This window comes from Malaclemys terrapin, chromosome 10, assembly GCF_027887155.1.
Source record: "Malaclemys terrapin pileata isolate rMalTer1 chromosome 10, rMalTer1.hap1, whole genome shotgun sequence".
NCBI classification, from domain to species: Eukaryota; Metazoa; Chordata; order Testudines; family Emydidae; genus Malaclemys; species Malaclemys terrapin.
In genome coordinates, this window is record NC_071514.1 from 4,694,132 (window position 1) to 4,720,524 (window position 26,393).

The 26,393-nt window shown below is 40.6% G+C and overlaps 1 protein-coding gene across 1 annotated transcript in view; it reads right to left on the reverse strand.

Annotated features, from left to right (window-relative positions):
* The window catches only part of IQCH (IQ motif containing H), a 117,173-nt gene that overhangs the window by 84,982 nt on the left and 5,798 nt on the right, over positions 1 to 26,393 (reverse strand). The window contains exons 5-10 of the mRNA XM_054042697.1: positions 23,086 to 23,205; positions 7,763 to 7,874; positions 6,509 to 6,637; positions 4,262 to 4,476; positions 2,648 to 3,199; positions 1,952 to 2,018 (exon numbers count right to left, since the gene is read on the reverse strand). Coding sequence (XP_053898672.1) covers positions 1,952 to 2,018; positions 2,648 to 3,199; positions 4,262 to 4,476; positions 6,509 to 6,637; positions 7,763 to 7,874; positions 23,086 to 23,205 — 1,195 coding nt within the window. The remainder of the gene's footprint in view (positions 1 to 1,951; positions 2,019 to 2,647; positions 3,200 to 4,261; positions 4,477 to 6,508; positions 6,638 to 7,762; positions 7,875 to 23,085; positions 23,206 to 26,393) is intronic.

Consider the following 26,393-nt stretch of genomic DNA (forward strand, 5'->3'; position numbering starts at 1 on the left):
TCATAGAACTGAAAAGCCTTCATGTTTTCAGTTTTTAAAATGTAAGTTATGTTTAAAGCTCTGTTAGTGTCAATCTTGTCAGCGGCCAGCTATTATATTTTATATTTGCATATCTCAAAAGCAACTCAACTTTTTAAAAAATTCTGTTTTCAATCTGAATCTCTTATAAAAGAAAAAAAAAAGTGCAAAGCTTTTATTCTAACTTTCAACATGGACAAAATGCTTATAGGAATCTAAAATATATCTAAAAAACCTGAATTCTGTAACAGAAATCTCAATGCAGTTGCATAGATTTACAGTAAATAAACTTGAAAACACTTTTCTTACAATACCTTAAGAATCCCTATTTTGATTGACATAATTTTAACATTTCCTTCATTTGGTAGTTATATATACACCTGGTAATTTTCTAAGAAAAGATTTGAACTCATAATAAAATGTATCCAGTACAGACTATTTATTTTTTAAAAGAGAGACGATTCCTATCTAGAGCCCGAATCATGTAACTTCTTACCTACATGCAGACTGCTGCATACAATAAGTTGCAGGATAAGGGGCTAGACACTAGGTCAAATGCCAAATGAAAATGGACTCCCTATTTAGTTTAAACAAGTCTTCAGGAGGTTTTAAATATTTTCAATTATATCTGTACATTTGCTGGAAGTTAACAGGGTCATTTGCGTACCTGGGACATTTCACTTTAAAAAAGAGTTTTTAATATTTCTCTAATATCAAAGTTTTGAAAACAACTTGAAAAGCGTTTGTTGCTTAGTAATATTGCTGACATTTGAGTTTACAGATATAATTAACAATTGTTTTTCTTCTATAACTGGTGTCCCTCCCAATTCCCATTTTCATCTGGTTCAAAACCATTGGAATTTAAATAATATTTTTAAATGTTCATGTTTTAAATTAGAGTTCTGATACATGATTTAACCTGGCATATTAATTCCTGTGAGAATTTAAGATCAATGTGCAAATAAAAACAGTGGTTCATTGGCTATATATTTATGTTAACATAGTTTTGCAAATTATCTTCTCATAAAAATCAAAAGGATATATATTCCACAAATATGAGAGACAGAACTTATTCACAGTTTTCATTAATTCAAATCTAAGCCAGTTCAATTCATGAAATCCTAATTCTCTAAAGTCAATTAATTTGCTACAAAAGCGTAGAAAATAAATCAAATCACAAACATTTTGACAGCAATTCATGTTTTAAGAGATTATTGGTGCATTTTGGAAATTCCCAAGAAATCATATTATATCATTTCTAAACAACTACATTTGGCCACTGCTTTGCAGAAAACAGCTTTTAAGTTCCCCAATTCATAAATGTAATTAAATAATTACATTAGTGCTAATTAACATGAAACTGCAGATTATTTAAGCGCAAAAAACACTATTCAACTTCTTAATTATTCTTGTTCACACAGCATTTCCTTTTGCTCAGGCGCCCTAGGTGCAAATAAAGCATCCCATCTGCTCGTAATTAGAACTAAATAATTTCAGAGAATGTAGCTTATCATTTTGACTGCACATTTGATTAAAAACAGTGTACAAGCAATACCCTGGCTTATTGCTGTAACAGCACCAACACACACAGGCACACGTTCTCCCATCATTAAAGAAGACTGAAAACATTATCTGTTATTTCAGGGGGAAAAAATACAACTTTTTAGTTCATTTCATACAGATGAAAGCGAATTACAGCAAATCACCTCTCCACTGAATAGCGGCCTCCACATAATGACTTTATTTGCTTAATCCCCAAATTAAACGCCGTTTCGAGCGAGGGCCCTGTGTTATTACTCTCATCATGTTGAGAACATTTTCCTGCCGAGACCAATTTGAATAAAACAAGGGGCCTTCCTTGAACTCAATCAAGGAGTCATAATGTGGTGGGTAATAGAGGTTGCTGATAGATTTGCAGGCAAAAGTGTTATACCTAATGATGGGATATGGATAATAGTCCTCCTGGAGGTCCTGATGCGATTCCAGTTGGCTGCCAGATGCTAAAAATCAAGAAGAGCATTGATCAGTGACAGGAAGCTGTAGTGGATTCATCTAGTCAAACTTCAGCTGTTTTTCCACTGTACAGTTAAGCCAGGCATAAATTATATTAATTGATTTAATTACATACTTAAAACATCTTCCCCAATTAATTTAATTAGGTGGCTACATGAAGCTACTGGCAGGGGAAGATTAGAGGCTGCTCACTTAATTAACAGAATATGAATGAAAAAAAAAAGAAAGCAAACATAAATGAAATTGTGAGCACTAATTAAAAGGCTGTCTACAAACTTAAATACTTTCTGACAAAGTGGTGACAGCAATGTAGACAAGAGAGGGATTTTTTTCCAGCCAATTTACTGCCACAAGGTATATATAGGGAGCTACGGTAATGCAGTTAAAACATTGATTTTCTGACAACTACCAAAGTCAAAGTGAAGGGACATTTTCCATAGAAAAATTGCAACAGATTCTGCAGCCACAAAGGCTGAATCACTGATGAAGGATGAAATATGATGCTCGGACCAACGTATGGTTAAAGGGAAAAAAATGGAAACAGCTTATTGCAATTACTCAAGCAAGAGATGTTTAGAAAAGAAGGGCTGCAGTAGCAGCTGGCAGCATTGCACACCTTGGCCCTGATGTAAAAATTCTCCAGGTGTCTCTGACGTGATTCCTTCAGGGTCTTTTTTACACGTGCCATGTGACTATGCAAGAGCCAAGAAATGGCAATCACACCTGATGCCCACTGCTGCTGCCTGAAATGGATGTAGGCTTTTCTGGCCGTATAGCGCCTCCATGTTGCTTGGATCTTTGTGGCAGCCATTTCAGTACCATGTTGCCCTTTGTATCTCTGGCCAGGTTGATTTAAGATCCTTTTCACAGTTGTCCGGTTCTTTATCACCGACAGAAGGTCATCTCTGGTTGGCCTCTGGTTAAGTTCAAAGTCCGATACGAGTTCCATCAACTTCTTACTCTTTATTATAGCCAATGGTACTGCATAGTCCTTGAGAAGCTTCTCAACATATTCCAAGAAAGAAAGAATACTTCCCCAGGCTAAACAATAGTGCTGCTTGAATGCCAGGAAATCTGGAGCCTTATGATCTATAGTGCCATTGTAAATAGTTATATCATAATCCAAAAATGTATTCTGTAAGGGCTGAGGTGGCATCATATGTGGGCTCTGTGGAAAGAGAGCACAGCCTCAGATTAAAAGTAATTGCAGCTACAGTACTTCTAAATGAGTGGTCAAGACATACTACCATTTTATCATTTACCACACAACTGTGGGAAATTATGGATCCAGAAATGTATTCCTCATATTGATTTAACATATACATGTCATAAGCACAAAGGTTGGCCCATATATACTTTAAAACTCATTACCAGAAAAGTACCTTAGGGGTCCACTCAAGGCTATTAACATTTTTATAGAAATATATTAGTTGCTCATGGGAACTATGCTTGATCTTATCATATATAAAATAAAGCTCTACAATAACTCTAATATGGTCAGCTGATCCCACAATCTGTATGATTTACCAGACAACAGCCTTCCAACATTGTTATCTCATTCATAAGATGTCCACCAATCCTGACAGAATGGATAACATCCTCTCCTACACGCTTACCAGGGACCGCGCTCTCATCTCCCAAAGCTACTTAGCAAGACTCACCACTTCTGAATCCTACCAGAACTCTTGTCTCCACTGAAGACTTCAGCCGGTCACCAGTTTTAGCTTTTGCTCCAACTTTACTTATTTCAAGGGACTTGAACTCATAAATTTTCCAGCCTTATTCACCAAGCTTGCTTTATTTTTCCTTTTTATTTCTCATCTGGGCCACAGCATGGATCAGCACGCGAATGATACAAAGTCTTAAAAGGCCAAGCAAAACTCAAAGCCCTGATTTGTAAGCAACACTAATTCAGGTGCATGTAAAGGGAAGGAAATGTCCCTTATGCATAGATGCCAAGAACAACCATCAAGCCTCAAGTAATAACTGAAGTCTGTCACTCAAGCTCAAACTCTCCTATAGCTGCATGTGAGACATTCTGTGTGCCTATATGAACAATGCAAGAATTATAGGAGAGACACTTTAGCAAACTAGCATTAGGGGAAGTCTTTCTATTTACTTCAGCTGGCTTTGGCCTGATTCAGTGGTGCAGGATCATGTCTTAATCTTTGATGAAGACAGCACTGAAAATCCACATGATAAAATCTTGTTGTCATCAATGCTTAAATACCTTTGGCGGAGGGGAAGTGCAATTTATCAACTCCAGCCCTTGAGCTGGTTGTGTCCATAATCGCTTTGATTTCTTAGCTGAAGCCATGGAGCTGCTGGACGGAGGTGGAGCAATGCTACCTTTGTTTGAGGAATATGAGTCATCGGGACCTCTTTGTGAGTCTGGAAAGATGAAGATGTCTGTACCAGCAAAGTCCACCTTACTACCAATCCCTCCTGTACCAATGGAACAATGCAATGTAAGGTTTTATTGCTAAAAAGAAATACCATACAATAAAAATAAAGTGCAATTTCACCAGTAGAAATTGGCCAGAAGCTATCTTACTTGACTTTGATGTCCAAATAGGTTGCTATTTCCAAAAGATGTAATCCAAATATTAAATTTTGACCAAACCAGTAATATTTTTGGAGAAAAGCACGAATTATATAACTTTGTCATCAAATGCTAATAAAAGCCTAACAGACTGAAGGACAATCACAGATACTGGGATCAGGATACAGAAAACCAGAGCCATTTTTAATATACATTTTCTAAAGCTACTGTACCAGTCAACAGTATATCCACTTTCCATAATATATTCAAGCACCTGATCAGTATATAGGAGGAGTGGGCAAACTATGGCCCAAGGGCCGGATCTGGCCCCTCAGGGCTTTGGATCTGGCCTGCGGGACTGCCACCCGTGTGGTGCTGCGGGCCCCACGCCGCTCCAGGAAGCGGCCAGCACCACGTTCCTGCGGCCCCTAGGGGAGGGGGGGGGCAGAAGGCTCTGCGTGCTGCTCTTGCCTGTGGGTACCTCCCCCGAAGCTCCCATTGGCTAGGAACGGGGAACCACGGCGAATGGGAGCTTTGGGGGAGGTACCCGCAGGCAAGGACAGCGCATGGAGCCCTATGCTCCCCCTCCTGCAGGGGCCGCAGGGACATGGTGCCAGCTACTTCCCGGAGCGGCGCAGGGCAGGGAGCCTGCCCTGGCCCTGGTGAGCACCACTGCCACCCCGGAGCCACTCCAGGTAAGCAATGCCGGCCCGGAGCCTGAATCCCTCCTGCACCCCAACTCCCTGCCCTGAGCCCCCTGCTGCACCTCGCACACCTCCTGCACCCCAACCCCCTGCCCTGAGCCTCCTGCCACACCCTGCACCCCTCCTGCACCCCAACTCCCTACCCTGAGCCCCCTGCTACACCCCAAACCCCCTGCACCCCAACTCCTGCCCTGAGCACACCGCACCCTTCCTCTGCCCGAGCCCCTTCCTGCACACTGCACCCCCTCTTGCACCCCGCACTCCCTCCCACACCCCAACCCCCTGCCCGGGCCCTGCATAATTTCCCCACCCTAATGTGGCCCTCGGGCCAAAAAGTTTGCCCACCCCTGGTGTATACTATATAACTCCTGAAATGTTTGTCACTTTTACTCCATGTTATTCCATGCAACTGCCACAATAACTCACAGCCCTTGGTTTCATTTTTTGGTCATGTCCATCCACGATGAAGCCTTTCAAATCCAAAGCAACTGCTGTCGGCTCACTGGTGGACTTGATCATTCCTGCCATAAGGACCTCAGCCTTTCTATACGGACTTATGCAGCAAGAGAACGCTAGATTTGAGTAGATTCTGTATTCCACAGTTCAGGTCTGGTGTACTCTGGTAGCACTCCTCCTCTGAGTAACTCTCTGATTTTCCTGTAGTTGAGATAGCCAGGCGCAGCTCCTTCCAGTGTCTTGGCAACATCAATTCCCAATCAGTTAGCATAAGTCACAGTTGAATTATGGGCTTTACTCACTACTGAGCACTGAGGGCCAGATTTCAAAGGTATTTAGACATCTACGAATGCAGATAAGCATCTAGTGGGATTTTCAGGAGTGTCCCAGTGCCGAACTCCTGTGGAAAACTCTGGAACTCCAGCCTCAAGGGTGCATACGACTATAAACTCTGTTGGCTTTGGGGGAGCCTAGAGTAGGGCACAACAGTTGTGCCCCACGATTCCCCAACTGGCAGGCTCTTTTCCAATACATCCACACATCAGATAAGCAGCCTGGATTTGGCCCCTAATCAAAATCTATGGGAGCTGGGGGCCTGGATGTTTTTGAAAGTCCCCGTAGACGCCTATCTGCACTGTTTGATGCCTAAATACCTTTAATACCTGGCCCTGAGTTCACTGCTTCAGCAGCTCTCTTAAGAGAAAACAAGAGCCTGGGGAATAGAAGCCAAAGTTCAGAATTTAACTGATTAGAATGATCAACCCTTTATCCTTACCTACAACTGGCTTCTTGTGCTGTTTGTGAAATTCATGGAGAGGAGCTGCTTTGGGTAAAACAGGAGGTGACTCAAGTGTAATCTTTGCTGCTGGTGGAATTAGCCTTCGCTCAATTAGATTCAGAATACCTAGAAAAAGAAAAACATTGCTGAACAATGTATATTTAATTTCTTGTTTATAAAGTTACATGGAGCATCTCAGGTTACCTAAAGAAAAATGTTCCACCGTCTTTAAAGGCCTTGTAGCTATTCTTTCCCCAATCATCAAAGACAAGATGTTGTCAATTAGTAATTGTAAAGAAAGAAATTAGACGGAGATTAAGACAAGCCTTTTTGTTTGTTTTAATGAATTCTTCCTCATGCCAATTGGAACTAGAGGAGCAGTGGTGTTCTTTATATGACAAATCCAAGGACGGAAAACTTGGCCTAAAAACAGTGACATACAAATGAAATATACAGTACTGGGACAGCATTATAAACAGGAATTATATGTTTGTGAAATGGTAGGTTTGAGGTACATGTAGTAGAACTACTGAAAAGAGAGACTTGTAAATTACACTGTAATTGCGGCTATGGAATTATTACAAAAGATTTGATCCATTCTCTAAATAATCCAAATGCAGCTCCACTTACAGTCCTGGGGCAACTTCAGGCCCTTTTGATTATTTTGAAGAAACAGGCATTCATAGTGGCCCACTTATTTTGATCTTGGTGCACCCACACAGAAAGTCTTCACAGATTTTTCTTTCCAGCAGCAACAAAACTGTGCAAGAAGTGGATCGCTGGCTTACAGAAAGCATGTGCTTAATATACCAACGATGTCCCTTAACTCATTCTTTGAGGCTTCAGAGAGCAGCTGAGAATAAACTCTGTTGGTTTTGGGGGAGCCTATCATAGGGTACAACAATTGTGCCTCAAGGTTCTCCAACTGGCAAGCTCTTTTCCCATATATCCATACATGGGATAAGCAGCCTGGATTTGGCCCTTACCCTTTTCTGATGATGATAATGCTTTTCAGTTCTCTTATCAAAGAATTTCAATGCACATTACAAACATTAAATAATGAACTCTCTCAATATTCCTGTGCAGCGGATATTATTGTGCCAGTCTATAAAATGGAGAAGAGTAGAGACGCTAAATGGCTTGCACAAGGCAGACAAGGTCTTGACTCCCAGCAGACAACATTGCCTCCTTAGCGCTCAGTATTTCATCTTGTTGTCATAAAAATGATAGGAGTAGGCATCTATGACTGACCTTTCCTTGCATCCCTTTCTAATATAGGTAAGGGAGAATCCATTTGATGAGAGGCAGGCAAAACCGAGAGGTTACCAACTGTAGGGCCTTTCACTATCTTCTGAGTGCATACCTAAAAACCAACAGAATGCTCCTTTAGAAACAATATTTCTGGTTTTGCAAAGAACTCAGTTTTCTACTTGCATAAAGCTAAATAATAAATACAATTTCTGCTATGAACAGTTTCATTAAGGTTTAATAATGTAACAGTACGGGCACTGATTTTACTGCTTACGAACATGCTGCACTATTGTCTACTGTCATTAGTGTATGTAATTTAAAATAAAGTTAATTAAATCCAATCAACGTCTTGCAATTTCTGCTATACAAAGTCAGTGTACTAGTTAATAAAGGAACTGCAAGGACTTTGCTCAATTTTAATGACTATATTATAAACATAGTATCTCTTGACAGAGCAGGCTTTGAATACAGGAAACATGTACACATGCCATGTACTGGAAAGGAAAGGAAGCAGGAGATAGCAGTTGGAAATATGTAAATAGATCCTAAGCAAATTCACTGCACAGAATATTAGTGGATCTACAGTATATGTAACTATTTGTAATCAGTGAACATTAATTACTATAGGATGATGGAGTCCGAGGGTACCTTAAAGGTAAAGCCTGCATCTTCTAAGTGCCGGTGTGAAAGCACCATGTTCACACACACATAATCCTCATAGGGCAATGAGATTATAGCTATTATGATTAGTATCCCATATATGGAGCATCGCACAGGGGAAAGAACAGATTTTATAATCTTACATTACTATATACACACACATATACTCAACATCATCGCTTAACATTTTGCCTCCCTCTTCAGGCATCAGACACATTTCCGTTTCGCACTGGTAAGGATACATCTTGCTATACACGATGGGCCAGATGTTGCCATTCTGTGTGCACCAATCCCTCCTGAAGCAAATGAATGTTCAGAGAGAGGATCAAATAAGCCTCTGATATTGTGTGTGCAACTGTAGGCATGCACTTATTTTGTGCTATTAAACATCACAAATATCCTGATTTGTGACCATAAAACAGATGCTTGCCGATTTCTGCACATGCAAAATTGAACATGCAAACTCAGAGGCCAAGATTATAACTGGCACTCATATGGAGAAAGACAATATGAGTTGGTCCTGATATCTGATCAGAGAGCTGACAATTACTATTTTCAGGACTAAATTAGCACATCTTTGGTCACAAGTCAAGAAAAATGTCAGAGCAAATAGCTGCAATGATGAAAGAGAGAAGGAGAGAAAGAAAGTTCTTTCTAATTTGTTTTAATCTGACATTGCTTCATACCACTGTTCTAAAAATCTGCTGTAATATTCAATTTCTAATTATTGGTGAGTTCTATCAATATAAATATAGAAATATCTCCATACAAATGGCTATGCTGAAAGGGTGATATAGAGTGATTTTAAAAAACTCTTAAATACACTACATGTTCCGAGATGTTATTGCAGGGGGATTGGGAGGAATCTATCAAGGAGACAGAAAGACAGTATTGAACATAAAGCCTGAATGATAATGTATGCTGTAGAATCCACTACCTGAAACCCCATGGGTTATGTTCCCTTCTATACATTACATATCTGAAAACTACGGTTTATGAGCTTCTTAGGGACAACAATTTCATTAAGTTTGTGAAAAACTTCCCCTTCTTTTCTGAACTCCAGTTTATCCAAATAAATTCCATGTTGCCGGTTCCATTTGGATAAACGGGGCTCTGCTTTATAACTAGAGAAACGAAGCTCCAGGTCCTCACCTGGTTTAAATCACGATCGCTCAATTGACTTCAATGGGGCCATGACAATTTACACCAATTGGGGATCTGGCCAAAAGATAGTAACACCACATCAGCGGAAAATGGCATTGCCTGATTGATTCTAGGGCCAGTAAGGCATAGGTAAATCTAGGGAGTCAAGAAAGATCCAGTTTAAATAATATTCTCAACCATCTTGGAGAAGTAAAAAGGCAGGCCTGACAGTTTTGAGGCATACAGCACAGTTTATCCAGATTTCCAGAAAGCCTTTGATAAAGTACCCCTGCCAGGTTGCTTTTGAAATCAGAAGTATCTGGGATCCAAGTTAAAATGTAGCAATAGATAAAGCCAAGAAAAGTGAAAGCAGAGTTTTGTCAGCAATAACGAGCCCATCTTCGACTTTACCCATTTGTGACAAACGGCTTAGATGAAGGTTCCATATATAAACTTGTTAAGTTTACCAATGACACAAAATAGGAAGGAAAAGAAATCTATGACCAATGACACAACGTAGGAAGGAGAAGCTAATCTGAGAGCTGCTCTGCTCCGCAGGCAAAGGACAAATGAAATGAGAATCTTGGTCAATCCATTAGTCTAGTGGATGCACAATATGCTGCTACAAAAGACAAAAGTCTTCCTCCCTCCTTTTCCAGTAGGCCAAGGGCTCAGTGTCTACTAGAACTCCCTCTGGAGCTGATTTTAGAAGCAATAAGGATGGATTCATCCAACCTTCCTCATGTGTAGAGAGAAGGGTTGTAGGATACGGAGCTTTTGTGCAGGACAGAAGTAAAGGAGGACGAATCCAAAACAAGAGCATTCAGGGACAGATTTTCCACCCAGTGAATGTTCAACTATCCAAGCTTCACATATAAATGGCTATTTGAAGGCAAACAACATTTGCTTCTCACCCAATTCATTTCACACATAAAATTGGAGGAGATGCTGAAAATCTGTTCTTCGGAGTCAATTATTCTACTGTTTGCAAGGTCATTATCCTGTCCTCCTTAAAACTAACTACTACCGTGAAGCCTCCGGTAAACTGCTCACTGATAATGGCTAGACAAGTGACCAGAAAAGATTTCCGATGTTTTACCATAGGCAGGGCAGATGGCCCACCTATTATTGAGATTGCTCAACATTTCCTATTTTCCAGTTACTTATAACTTTGCCAGACTTTAACAATTTAGGCTGAAATTTTCCATGCATAGTGCCGCTTCAGGTTGAACTTTTTTGGAAAATCTCAGCCAAAATGATTCAGCCATTGAAAAGGCTATGGAAAAATACACTGTTTTGCCCATGCCCTTTTCTTTGAAAAGCTTTAGTGCTCCCATATTTCGGAGAAGGGACTTGAAATTTATCAGGGAGCTGATCTTTGTTTCAGTGGCCTTTTGCTATCCCAGTGAAAGTCTACCAAAATTTGGCCAAGTTATAAGCCTTGAAAAATCACAGTTTACACCTGCTCAAAAGAGATTTTAGATTTCAGCAGCTACATTCTCCAAAGAGTCCATCCACACTGGGCATGCTGCAGTCAGGGGCTAAGCAGGAATTTCCCTGGAACAGCACCCCTGGGCTACTATGGGCGGTGCCAGATCTGGATGGAAGCAGGGAGCCTGTCTCTCCAGTGCCACCAATGATTTTCCTGCTAGGCCCAGGCAGCATGGCGGAGGAAGCTATCCAATTTGAATGCCGAGGGGACAAGAGCCAGACTTGCAAAGGGAGGTAGGGGAGTAGATTAGGACAAGGAGTTGAGAGGGCGGGGGGGTGAAGACAGGACTGAAGAGCGTCCAGCAGAGAGGGAAAGGGGGACTAGGAGTTCAAGTGCAGAGGCAGATCGATTGGCAGGGCAAGGAGACTGGGAATGGGAGCTGGGGGGAGACTGGGACATGCAGCCAGGGAGGTAAAGGCATGGGTTGGAGCGATGTGGGGTGGAGGGAGACTGACACTGTTTGAGGAGATGGGGCTGAAGGAAGATTGGGGCTGGCTGAGCAAGGAAACTGGGGACAAAGAGCTGGGAGACTAGAGAAGGACTGGGAATGGATGCACAAGGAGCCTGGAAGTGGGGGGAGACTGGGTCAGGGATTCCAGAGGGGTGAGATTAGCATTTGCTGGACAAAGAGTTTGGGACTGAGATGAGAAGCCTGAGGAGTAGCAACTGGGACTGGCTAGGTGAAGAGAATGGAACTGGGACTAGGAGGCAGATGTGGGGAAGGGATAGGAGTGAGACAGGTTGGCGGGGAAGGGCAAGAAGGGGGTCAAGTTTGGGGGAAAACAGGCAGAAGGGTCTGTGCCCACTAGAGAACACTGCCCTCCAGAGCTGGAATGGAACCTCAGAGTCCTGAATCTCACCATTCCTCTGATGTCAGCAAAGCCTGTGAAATCCATTGGCTAAGTGTCCCAACACCCCACCCTGCCCTGCCCCACCCCACCAAACCACGGTGCTGGTCCACCCAAAGTATGATAATATACTACTGCCATCAAGACTCCATTACCTCAAGTGGCAGAGATCTGTGTGGTGGAATTAAAGGTTCTGAACCTGCTGCTGAACCATGTGGGTGTGAATATGATGCCACATGATGGAGTTTCTGATTTTTCAGTTCGCTTTTTTAAAAGCTTAGGAAATTACACACACACACACACACACACACACACACACACACACAATTGCATTAAAAGAACATTATTAAGATAGTACAGTCAAGCACTCAAAAGTTACGAAATGCCAGAATTCAGGTTGCCTGGACAACCTGTAAAGTGGGGATAATGATACTTATGTCCTTTGTAAAGCACTTTTGGCTCCACTGATGAATAGTGTTATAAGAGCTAAGTGTTAATAACTGTTATTATTATGTGTACAGCACTTAGAGCAATGAGGCCCTGGCCTTGATTTGGGCATACTTGTAACACAAAATAACAACGAAATTAATCAACATTATGAAAAAGAATAGGCCATTTTTGAATAGGCCATTCCTGTTCAACTAGGAAATGGAGAGAGATTGAAATATGCAATTTATAATTTCGCCACCCTAATTCATACAATAGCATTGCCGATGGCAGACACCAAGAAGACTGAATAGTATGCATGCTTCATTACAGTAAAGATTTTTTAGGGCAATAACAGATGCACATTTTTGGTTGCGGCTATTATGAAACATTACACTCTAAGGGAACGAGAGGTAGGAATCTTTACTTCATTATATTTCAAGAGTATAACAATGAGAAATGTGGCAAAGATTAACTTTACACCAGCCAGGATTATAAATGGGTTGATATTGAGCAAAGAAGGTCACAGCTACGCGTCCCCCCCTCCCCACACTTAAATCTTGCCACCAGTGAGTTGTTTTGTTTCCCTGCATGTGGGGACACAATAAAGTATACACTAAAAGAATGGGATTTAATTAAATAGCAGCTCTCTTTTCAAACCCTTGCCATTTTGTGCTGTATCTGTAAAGCAGCATTGATTTTACTGCTGGCCAGATTTACCCTCAGTTTAAATCCTAGTAGATTTTTCATGATAGGCAGTAGTGTGCACCGTGTGTGTGTCAGTAAATGTATGGAATAAGCTACAAAGGAAAGCAATTGAAGCAGAAAGTATGAGTTCAAGAGAAGCCTAGATTTGTTTCTGGAGGAGGAGGAAATTGAAGAGTAAGGCAAGGAAGCAGGTAGGTGGAATTAAATTTCTCTAAAGAAAAAGGCAGGTGTCAACTAACGGGGCAGATGTAACTCTGCATTTTGAACCGTAGGGTGATTTATGCTCCCATTTACATTGTGCAACCCTACAACAATGAAGTTGTTATAGCCGGACAAACCTGAGTTGAATTGACCCAAAATTCTTAATCAGGAAAATTCTATCCAGCCCAGCACACCTCCTCTTTTTCGCTAACCCTCTTGCTTTTCCACCACAGCCTCTCTTCACCACAAAGACATTTCCGCTTATAGAACTGAGTTATCCTCTTTGCCCACCCCTGTAGTTTATTCCCTGTGACTTCAATGGGGCTGCCCAGAAGCAAGGGAAGGCAGAACATGGCAGGTATGTTTTAAGGCATTAGTTATTTTCCTTTAACTCACTTTTGGCCTGTTTAAAACATAAACATACAATTAATTAATAGAAAGATAACCCATACTGAAGAAAGTGTCCATGTGCAGTTCACTATTGCTATCATTCATTATTTGTATTATTATTCAGTGCTGTATGATTTCATGCTTCAAACAAGCTTTCAATGGAGTTTCTCCAGAGTTAAAAAGTGACTGTACTAATTCACTGTGTCATCTAGTTACCCACAATCAGTATTATTTATTATTTGTATGGCAGTAGCATCCAAAATGTGCTAGACATGCACATAAAAGGAGGCCCCCTAAGAGCTTTGTTTGTTTATTAAACTGGTCTTGGGAAGAGAGGCAGTCTATAGAACAATTAGCCCCTCAACCTATACAGGATTAATAGGATAAAGAAGGAACATGTACAGTGATGGTCAGAATTGTGCGTTTTAATTACATTTGGAGGTCTACATAATGTCTCCCATGATGTAGGTGCACGAGAGGGAAAGAAGGCACAGAAACTTCCAGTGCTGGGGAATGCAAATAGAAGAAGATGGCTGGCTGATGCTTCGAGAGAGGATATTCCTGGGCAAGTGCACCATGTGTCCTGCATACCTCACAGGTTGGACTGGGGGAAGGGAGGTCTGTAAAAGCATTGGTTACACCTGTTCTACAGGCGACTAAGGGTACATCTACACTACAGGGGGGAGTCGATTTAAGATACGCAAATTCAGCTACGTGAATAGCGTAGCTGAATTCGACGTATCGCAGCCGACTTACCCCGCTGTGAGGACGGCGGCAAAATCAACTTCTGCGGCTTTCTGTCGACGGCGCTTACTCCCACCTCCGCTGGTGGAGTAAGAGCGTCGATCCCCGAGAGGTCGATTTCTACCCGCCAATTCAGGCGGGTAGTGTAGACCTAGCCTAAGTGACACTCCTTCCCATGCTCCCCCAAGGCCCATGGAGTGTTTTCAATGGTATAATGTGCCTTCTTCTTCACTAACTTGCACATTGTACAGTTGTAAATGACTACTCAAAGTGTAAAACTCTACCATTCTCATTTGTCCATGTTTTACACCCTGGTTGCACAGGTCTAAATGATCAGGCAGCAAAGAATCAGGCCTAATAATTTCTGGTAGTTCACCTCTGTCCACAACACAACTCAGGCTTAGAAGAGCTATAATTGAGCCCTAACCAGTTTAAGAGAGTTGATTAGAATTTAAAAGCTGTTCCTCCATGAGTAATATCTTCTAGTAAAGCAAGTTACAAACATTATGATTCAGCTAGTATCTTTTTATGGAGTCAGCAGATAGTGTGCTTGCTTGTGATGGGTGTTTTAACGTACAGTTTTCAAAGGCGAGGAGCGAGCACTTCATTTGTAGTGCAGGCTAAGATTTGCTCTGTATAATGTGCCTGGAGTGTGTCGCAAAAGTATTTTTTTTTATCTCAGGCGCTTCTGAGTATAATTAACCTGAGACATGAGAAAAACAATTCTATCAGCCTTTTTTGAAAGTGTGTTTCTCTTGTGGATACAACTGTCCCACTCGATATGGTATTTTTTCTTTGCTTCATTTTAAATTGAGTACTTGTTTTAATGTAGCAAGGATTTTCCCATTAGTTCACTATTTCCTTTGTTATAAAAAAAAAACAGTTGTATTTAGTGAGAATGACAACACACACACACACACAGAGGTCTCTGCAGTGACTTGATAGGGACGGCTGCATTGAAATCTGCACCTGAAGCACACATAAAATCTGTCTGTTTCACTGTATAATGATTAGGAGCCAAATTCTCTACTGCTATAAATCTACTGACTTTTACAGAGGAATTCAAGCAGAGAATTTGGTTGTGAATTTTGTCTCCACACTTGACACAACGGGCCTGACTCTCCATTCTGTTGCACCAGATTTACACTACTGGAGTGAAGAATCAGGTCCAGTAATTCTTCAAAGGGCAACTTAATTTTCCACGTAATTTAAAAAAAAAAAAAAGTTATTAACCCCACCCAATCCTGTAACTTCCTCATTACAAATTAACAGCAATCACTAACACCACAGATCACCCATTCACACACATTTCCCTGAACATTACAAGAAAATGTATTTTGCAGCCACCATTTGCAATCTGACACCAGACCTCATATACATATGTACACCTATGCTAAGGCATGTACGATGTAATTTATGAAACCATAGAAATTCCATATTAATAATCAAAACACATGAATATACATGGTTGGTGATCAAAGGGACACGCTGGCTGTTCAGGAGGAGGGTGGAGGATACGTGGGCTGTGAATGATGGAATGAAGTTAATTCAAGTTGTGAAAAACTGAAGACAGGGTGCTGAGTGACTTAACTACCTATTTCCCCAGGGTTTTTTTTAGGGTTTGCACTGTTAGGATGTACAGTCTTAATAACTTAGCCTCTAAGCGGACACAGTTTTTCTGTGTGGATATGTATGTGCTGAGCAGTGGAGACAGAGGGGTAGCATTGGAGAATAGAAAGTCCCAGTGAAGCTGCAGTACTCCGTCAGCCTCCATGGTTGTTTAAAAAAAGGCCATTACGACAAACAAGCCAAATAAACTTAATATTTTTAAAAACTGTTTTCAAATGACCTCATTCTTCTCCTCTGTTCACCATGAAGTGGCAGGTGGAATCCAAACTCGCATTGACTTCAGTAGAGCCATTGTAATGTGAGAAGTGCCCAAAATTACAACAGTCTTTGTAAAAATGTCAGAAATGAACAATTTTTCAAGGGATTTGTCTGCTGAAATTCTGAGATTTCAGGGTTTGAAAATTATCTCAAAAATTCAAGTTTGCCCTTCTTATTCCAATGTACACACTCTAGTATAGACTGTGGGTGACGATAAACAGGAGCTTTTATGTATACAGCGCGATATAAACCCTATTTTAAGTGGACAGCCCAACACAACCTTAAATATGGAACTGCCAGGGCTTCTTCATAATAATATAGCAGATCTGTTCTAAATTTCCTTTGGGTCCTCTAAAGAGATAGCACTAAACTCCCTTTACCTGAAAAATCAGCACGGTTCCTTTAAACTATTATCAAAGAAATGATAACTGATGGCTTACTGCTAGCTTTCCCCAAATCTACCTCTGTCAAAATTCTGCCATAGCAGGTGTGAAAGAGAATAGATGCAGAACTTCAGTGAATACCACATCTGTTTTTTGAAAAAGAGAACAGAAGCAGCACAGAAGGAAGTAAGAGAGATAATTGCTGGCTTGAACTACAATACATTTTACTTGTGGGCAAAGGGCCAGCTTACACCAAGCAGAATATGCAGGCCCATCTTATTGGAATTCAGGGGTGGGCCTCCATTCTTGTCCGGAGACAGCTGTAAACCAGCAGCCCATAGCATCGCAATCAGGCACTGAGTTTTCTCAAGGAATGCTGATATGTACAGAAGCAGCTTTGGTGGCTCCGACTGCACCCTGCCTAGCAAAATGACAGTCAATCTCTGATTCCAGATGACAAGAACTGGATAAAAACTTAAAACAAATGGTGACCTTTCAAAAGATTAATTTGTTTACCAACAAAATGTTCTCTGTTTGTCATCTGAGATGGGGGTGACCTTCACATTCTCATTTCTAGGTTGAAAGGATGCTGACTGTAGTCATCTGTTAAGTTAACTCCATCTCACCAATTATTCCCTTTTTTATTTTTAGTGGCAACAATTCATGTGCTTCTTAGTACAGTTTACAAATGCAACAAGCTCATTTGGAATTACTGTCGTGAAAAATCAATTTGTTTAAATCTAATTCTGCCACTGATGCCAAATTATGTTTTGACTGTAATTGTTGTCATATGCATGGGCTTAAAATACAAGTGGGTTTTGAGGTCTTTTGTTCCTTTCTTTCTTCTGCTCGTCCTTCTAATCATTTGAAATTAACAGAACTGCCACACTAAGCATTACTTTATAATTATGGAAATATATATGCTTTTAGTGAGAGAGTATAAGATTAGCATCAACATGCACACAGGGAAAAGAGTGAATAATTAAATGGTGATGGATACCGTTGCAATTGAAGTAAGTTAGTGAAAACAATGAATATGATGCAACTTATAAAAACGAGAAATCAGAGTATTAAATTATACCTCATGAATAAATTAAAAGGTTCTAAGTTTACATTACATTATATATTTATTTAGATGGAAACTGGGACCAAAGTGCCAGTATAATTCTATAGCAGCACAGCGATCCTAGGAAAACCGAAAGTACAGTTCTGAATCTCTTTTAAGTCACAGCAGTTAGTCAGAGTTATTTTTGCGGCAATTCAGATCAGCATTTTGTTTTGCTAGATGCTCCATGGGAAGTGTCTATTTTTAATGGGTATCGCCTCATCATTTGTTGCCCAGAATGTACTTGGCAAATAATGTGATGCCCAAAAATACCTTTGTTGTTTAAAATGGGACTATATTCTTTACTTGGTTTTAGCTATGTATGGAATGTTACGATAGAGGAAGAGTGCTAATGCTGATCAGACAAATAGGAGTTGAGGCAACATAATGACAAAACTATGGCGCGGCGGTAGCTGCTCCACAGTTAAAGCCTGCACTTAGCTTTCATCGTAAAAATCCAATATCAGCTATGGACTTGGAAAGTTGCCACATTCACTGTTCTTTCAAAGAACAATGTTTCCACGAGTTGAAGAAAATCTGTCAAACTGTTTTAAAGTTACAGGTCACTACAAACAATTATATCCTGATTTGAAATGGATTTATCTACTATCTTTTGTCTCCTTTGACCTTCAAACCTTCCAAATGGTTAACTTTCCTTGCACACTCAGGTGCTGGCTGTCTTTGAAGAATATAGATTACCATTAAGCAAAATTACAATCGTTTTTTGCTGTGGATACTTTTGGTCCAAATTCAGCTCCCATTTATTTCAATAGGAGTTATTTGGCCATCAACTTCAGTGGGAGCAAGTTCAGGAACTATGTGTCTACAGGCATGTTGCCCTGTATTGACTGGTTACATCTTAGAGAGAATAAGGGTTTTTCTAAGCGAGGTCTTTCTGTAGCTAAAGTGGAAGTGAGACCTTTATTTTTAAAACTAGAGGATCATGGTTTCAGTCCCAGCTCCACAATTATGTATCTTAAATTTAATTATGGAGCAGCAACAGTAACTTGTTTCGTTATAGTTGACACTTATGGATATCACTGCAACCACAATCCCACTAGGGGTATGGCTATACTGTGATAAGAAATCCATGGCACAGAATCTCAGAGCTTGGGTCAGCTGACTTGGGCTCGCGGGGCTTGAACCAGCCCAAGCCCAAACACCTACGCTGCAAGCCCAAGTCAGCTGAACCCGGGCCAGCCATGGCCATGCCACAGGTCTTTTATCTCAGTGCAGAAGATACCCTCTGAGGCCTATTTTGAAAAAAATCCAGGAAAATCCTCAGGCTTTCAAATTGTTGGCATCAGGTTTCATAGCAACTGAAACATCTTCTAAAAAATGTATAAAACAAAATACTTCCTGAGATTTAAAAAACAAACAACTTTTAAAAGGCTACTGGCTAAGTAGTGCTATTGAAGAATTATAGACATTGAAGATGGAAAATACCTGTTTGGTTATTCCACCTCCCTGCCATATTTTTTTATATAAAACCATATGCTATATACAGTTTCTTAGCAACTGTTAGTATGTATCAAATAGCTTCCCTAATTTAGACTAACATTTGTAATTTAAGTCAACATTAAAAGTTTTCGCTGATCAGTACACGTTTCAGTGAGAGTGGTAAAACACGACTCTCTGCAGCAGAATAATATTCCTCTGTTTTAGAGTGGTTTTAAAATGCCATTAGCCATGATGTTTTTTTCTAATTAACTCTATATCACAGGGTTAGACAAATCACCTCTTAGTCTGGGCAACGGCGTTCAAAAATCATTTTTTATAAGTGTCAGCCCACAACTGTGCCATTCACAGATGCTGTTTACGTTGTTTAAAACCAAACACCCTAGAATGCTGCGTATGGCACAGGGCTTGCTGCATAATGCTTCTATTACATAAATTAAATTGTAAAAGAGCGTTTTGGATTAGATCATTGGGCATGTGCTTCCCTGTGGTCCACACTGCAGAATCGAAATTATGAGAGTAATTGATCTTTGGAATAAGTCTGCGCATATTAAATATAAAAGCAACATTGTGGAAAAGACCATGTTAATGCTTATTCATATATTTAAAAAGGATAGTGGTGGGGGTGCAGAAATCTGAGAGTCAAACTTCAGTCTCACACAGTTGTGCCACTTCTTTTCAAAATGTCCATTTTCATCCAATAAGAGGATAGGTTTAAGTGTGGCAGATGCCTTAGATCAGTAGCGAGGTGCTTGCACCCAGCTGGTCAAAGTGGTTTTACTTTATTTTTTTTTCTTTCTGTCTATAGAGATGGCGTAAACAGCCTTTGGGTCTGACACAACTTCCACTGGAGAATCTTTCTATTCTCCTCAACAGGAGCTGAATCAAGCCCATTGAAAATGAAATCTCAGAGCCTTTGCAGCTCAGCATCCACAGAACTGTCTTGGATAAACAGAACGCTTCAAACACGGAAAGAATGACTTTGACAACTTGTGTTGCTCGAGTTACACAAATTAGATGGGAGGGATTAGTTACTTTGAAACCATGCTCTGAGAAAACAAAGGCCTAGATCAGGGGTCTCAAACACGCTCTTCCCTGCGGCCCGCCAAGCTCCCTGCACCCCTACCCCCCAAGTTATTTTATACGGTAGCTAAGCTCCCTGCTCTCTGCTCCCCAATGTTTGGGGCCGGGTCTCTCCCCCGGCCCCGCCTGCCACCCACACACGTCTCCTCCGGGCTCCCCTTCACCGCCCGGGAGCCTGCAGCTCATGCTGACTCCGCTCCACTCTGCTGGCTTCTGGCATCACCTGCTGCTGCAGGGTCCTAGTGCCCCCCTCCACTATGGCCAGGGCAGGCTGCCTTTCCCCTTCTATTCTGCCTTAGTTCTGAGCCTCTTCAATGCCCCAAACCCCGCTTCCCCAGCCCCACAGCCCTCACCCCTGAACCCCCTCCTATCTCCAAACTCCATCCCAGAGCCTGCACCCCCACCGTCTCCCCCAGCCAAACTCCCTCCCAGAGCCTTAGGCAGGTGGGGGTGGAGTTTGGGGGGGGCCAGGTTCTGGACACCACCAAAATTTCTACAAACCTGCCATCCCTGGAAGAGGCAGAGCAGGGGTGGAGTGGTGGTGCACCCAGTGCAGTGGGGGGGCTTTAACAGAAGTAAATCTAACTAAGTGCGTGTTTTGTCCTTTGAGTGAGATGCATTACTGTAGGTGGCGCTTAGCACTTTCCAGGAGGGAGGGGGGAGGAGCAGGGAACCGTGCGCTCAGGGGAGGAGGTGGAGAAGAGACGGGGCAGGGCCTCATGGAAGGGGTGAAGTGGGGGAGGGGCCGGGGGCAGCAAGGGAGGGAGGAGTGTTCGTGATGCGGCCCACGGGTCAATGCACTAGTCCTCATGTGGCCCTTGTGGTCATTTGAGTTTGAGACCCCTGGCCTAGATAGTCATCTTGAGCCCTACCCAAATTGTTTAACAGAGCTCAAAGTCTAATGTTGATTCTGTGTATAGTCAATACATTTGTTTTCACAAGCCTCTCCTCCTCAACAGAGGCAATGACATGGTAGCTGATGATACCTTTTCTCTCTCCCCCTCTTCCCCAATATATGCTTCCTCTGAAGAAAGAAAGCTTGTCAAATATAGCCCGACTAAGCAAGGAATAGAGAATGTTGTTCTACAAGGATGATGTAAACCTAATTGTTTTGTATTTGGTGTCCAAACATAATGACACAGTATGTAGAGGAGCTGAAAGGTTATTTAGAATAGTGGCCATATTAGAAAAACTCAATCTCACATAAGGAGAGGTAGACAATATTGAAGAGAATTCTAGTCTTCCAAAATATTCCAAAGACTCTGTTTTAAATATTTCAAAAAGACACTACCATCATAGTATCCAGGTGCTGTCATTTATACAACTAAGTGTATCTGAGGTGGCATTTTGCACTCCACAGGTAATGTACTCTTGACAACAGAAGTCTCACATATAAAGTGTGATCTTGCTATCTTTTTTCTTTCTTGGTAACAAAGTTGTGAAATACAGTAGGCATTTGATTTGTTGATGTTTGAAAGGTCATCAGCTGAACTATAATTTTACAGCTCTGAATTATAACTACAGTAGAACCTCAAAGTTACGAACACCAGAGTTACGAACTGACCAGTCAACCACACACGCCTCATTTGGAATTGGAAGTACACAATCAGGCAGCAGCAGGGACCAAAAGAAACAAAAATTATCAAATCTTCCCCACCCCTTATGTGAAGAAAACTAGAATATTACTCTAAAGCAGGGTTTCCCAAACTTGGGAAACCGCTTGTGTAGGGAAAGCCCCTGGCGGGCCGGACCGGTTTGTTTACCTGCCACATCCGCAGGTCCGGCCGATCACGGCTCCCACTGGCCGCGGTTCGCTGCTCCAGGCCAATGGGAGCTGCTGAAAGCGGCGCGGGCTGGGGGAAGTATTGGCCACCGCATCCAGCAGCTCCTATTGGCCTGGAGCAGCTAACCGCAGCCAGTGGGAGCCGCGATTGGCCGGACCTGCAGACGCGGCCAGTAAAAAAACCGACCCAGCCCGCCAGGGAGCTTTCCCTACACAAGTGGCGCCCCTAGTTTGGGAAACACTGCTCTAAAGCATTTTTCTAAAACATATAAGTCTATATGATTAGTTCATTGTATTTCTGGGTTTCTCTCTTTATTGCAGACTTTAGACTTCATCAAGATACGGATGTTTAAGATTCTTTGATTCCCTAGTTTAAATAAGGGAGCCTCTCTTTGTTAGTTCACTGACACTTATCTCTGGAATTACAGTATTTTATTGTTAGGGTTACTTTTGAAAAAATGTCAGTGAAGAATATAACAACAAAATGTCAAGGGCTGTATGTGTATTTTTCATAATTTTTAAAAACTCATTGTTTATATTATGCTCTCAGAAGCTTAAAAATAGAGTTTATTCCTTCACAGTTCCTTAACAACAAAGGAACTGATCCAAAGTGCATTAAAACCAGAGTCTTTCCATTTCCTTCAATGCAATTTGGAGCAGGCCCTAAGTCCCATCAGCCCCAAACTTGCAAAGGATTGTGTGCATGTTTAACGGTACTCACAGACTTTAATTGGACTACTCACAGTGTGTAAAGATAAGCACATGCTTAAGTCTTCGCAGGATCGAGGCCCTGTTACTTTAAACACAGTGCCGCTATACTACTGTATTTGACAGCATTGTTGCTCTGTTAAAATGATGTTAGTAATACTTATGAAATTTTTAAAAAAAAGAGCGAGAGAGAGAGAGAGGGAAAAGGGTAAGATATACTTATGTAAAATATTACAATATGAAAGCCTAAACTAAAAATAAGGTCAATATTGATAAAAAAAGGGCACTGAAACAAATTACTTACAGGAGCTGATTTTCTCTTATTAATAAGTGGCAAACTGATTCCGTAGTTCTGTTTTAAAAGAACTCTATTACTGGTGTCCCCTGGATCATACATGATTTTCACATTCATTGCAAGCTTGTGCTGAAACAAAGACATAAAAGAATACTATACATATTCTCAAAATATATTTACTACATAAACTAAAATGTTTATTCAATCACTTTTGTTGTTAATGAAAAACATTGCTGATGAATTCATTCATCAGTAAATGGGGAGAAGATTTCAAATAATTTGATTAATGTTATTCAACAATCCACTGAATTGAATAATGAAAAAATGTATTTGTGATTAGATTTGACAATTAATATCACAAATATAATTCCACCAAACTCTGTTGGATCTACTTATTTAACATGTCCTGAAAGTTCTAGAGCTACACATTAGTTAAATTTCAGGTGTGAAGGAAAACTATACATTAGGTTTGATCCATTTGAGTGATGTAGGTTGCATGTAGTTTCTATCATTGAATCTACAAATGGACATCTACTCTATTTCGCCAAAAGAAAACATTCCTAATTTTAAAAAATTAAAAATTCCAGTGAGGATGATGGGACTAAAAATTCAGCCTGGGATTTACTTGTCACCATCCAAGTGAAAGATTTAGCCAATGAACTCTGTATGTACTATGGCTAAACAGGCAAAGTATGCTCTTACTCTGTTAAATTGGACATTTTTCTCTCAGGGTCACCAAAGGTAAACTCCAAACTAGATTTGCAAGCACCATAAGGGATTCTAGCTACATCTCTACACTATAAATCTATAGTCGGATTTAGTAAAAGGTATGCAAGAGACACAGCAAACATCTAATACTAAGATCAGTTACAGGCATAAGCAACACTTGAGATTCTGTAGCTGAACAGAAAATATATTGAAATAAATTAGCATATAGAAAGCAAAGAGGCAAGGATTAAAATACAGCTTGAAACTCAGAATTGGTCCAATTCTCCCCACCCTCTCCTCTCTCGCTAGGAGTCTTCCTATTAATTTCGGTGGGGTGGAGGATCATTCCTGAATGAATATGTACTTGAGAGTAAGTAAATAAGTTCAGTTCAGGACAGAAAGTAAGCCAGGAGTTTTGGCCACAAGGATCTATTTTCTCCTTGATGGGTGTGCTGTTCTCTCGTGAAGCATTTTGCTGAATCAGACTCCTATTAACTGGATGTGGCAAATATGAGCTCTGATTATGGGAGGGGGTTAAATGTGCATTGTTGATATACTTTACAGTAATAGTTTCATCCATCATGGCCAAGCTTGCCAGAGATTTTTAAATTCAGGAATCATTGATCTTATGGACCAGAATAGCTTCCGTGGATCAGTTACGGCCTATTGGTTCAATGCAGGTAGAGCATTTATTTAGTAAGTCAATGAGAAAATAATCGTTATAGTACCAAGAATTAAAATACAGGGTTTTTTTAATGTCCTGTTTCATTTGTGTGGAATGGATCCGGCTGTTTTGCTCATAAAAATTAGTGTGGAAGACAATCCTAAAGGACAGAAAACATGTAAAGACAGTTTCTTAATCATTTCATTTTTAAATTAATCTAATGCATACAATTTTTGCAAAATAGAAGGAGCACTGCACAAAATAAAATGATCACTGTGAAAACATTTGCATTTACCATAGTGCATATGTTTTAATTGCCCTGAAAGTCAGAACAAAACATCTGGATCTGCATCAAGAGAAGTAATATCTCCCAATAGTTCCACGGAAGTAACATTGCTCAACTGCCTTGCACAGATATGGGTTTATTCACCAACTGATGAATGGGAAACATTCTCAGCTGGCCTAAACTGACATATCGCCAATGAAGTCAATAGAGCTACATCGATTTACACCAGCTCTCTGTGGTCATAACTCCCATTATCTACATATAGGAATGGAAAAGTACACCCTCAATATACCTAGCTAAATTTATATTGTAGTTATAGTCAAGAACTTATCACTGATATTTCTATCAAGTTTTTTAAAAGGGTTTTAAGGGGATGTCAATTTTTGAAAAACAAAATTAATTTGTATATGTTTTACCTTCAAAATGATCTCTTAAACTATTAATATAAGATTGCGATTTGTTTTATTTATTGAAGAACTAAACATGTTTGAATTTATCTGACCTTTATATCCTCTTCTTTTGAAAGTAATTACAAGCAAACATCAAATGTGATTGTTAAACTTTGGTTTACAAAAACAAAAGTTATTATCCACACCAATTGCTCTTTTACCTAGATGGCTGCACTGAGGCAGAAAGTTCATTTTTCACCTCAACAATTATTTTGTGGTACAGTATTTGTTTTATTACCACACCACACCGCTATACAACAAGCAAACTGCATGTGCTATTAAATAAGGGTTGGAAAGAAAGATGCAATGGTTCTTTCTGAAGACCTTCTCAATTAAAAACAAGAGACAACTCACAATGTAAACTCCCCAGTCACAGGCTGACTGTAAAATGACAAATCTCCCAGTGGCAAATTCCACTCAGGATAATGAGAAATGAAATGCTTAAGAAAGAAAGCTAACAAAAGCTACTTTCTAAATGTAAATGTACTGTTGGGAACAATCTTTGCAGGGAGATAGACTGGATGATCTAATAGGTCTATTTCTCTGTAACATCTATCATCTATATCTCCAGCTTCTATTATCACAGTGCACAAGAAGGGGATGTGATGGACAGGGCAACTGGCATGTTACACACCTACAACAAGCAAATAATCTAGTGGTGATCCCTGCAAACGTACTTTACAGGACTTATTCCAGTTTTAGTAAGAAAAATCATGGGTGACGTGTGCCACAGTCACTTTTAAACTGGCCGGAAAAATGGAAGATGCACCCTTTTCACATCTATAAAATCCTCAAGAGAGTTTGCCCAATGCCACAGCATCTAGTGTCAATAACATGCTTAAGCCACAAAGCTCAGAGTGCCTCTAGGGTAATTGGGACTCAACAGGCACCAAGGGAAGGAGCCAATAGGGAAAAACCGGGGCATCCCACCTGGTGAGACTGGCTCTGGTCAGGATAACTGGGAAGTACCATACAGGCCCCTCTACTAACAGATAAATGGAAAGGGACAACCCAGAGCAGTGTAGATGTGTCTACCACATTATCAAGTGGTGCATCAGCCGCTAAAGGACTTCATATTACTGGAGAACACTATCCACAGACCTGTATGTTACAATCAAGTCTCATTCTACTTCAGTACAAATGTCACTTCATACTGGGTAAAATTCAGCCCATATAGAGGGCCAACAAATCCTGTCCACCACATAAGGCC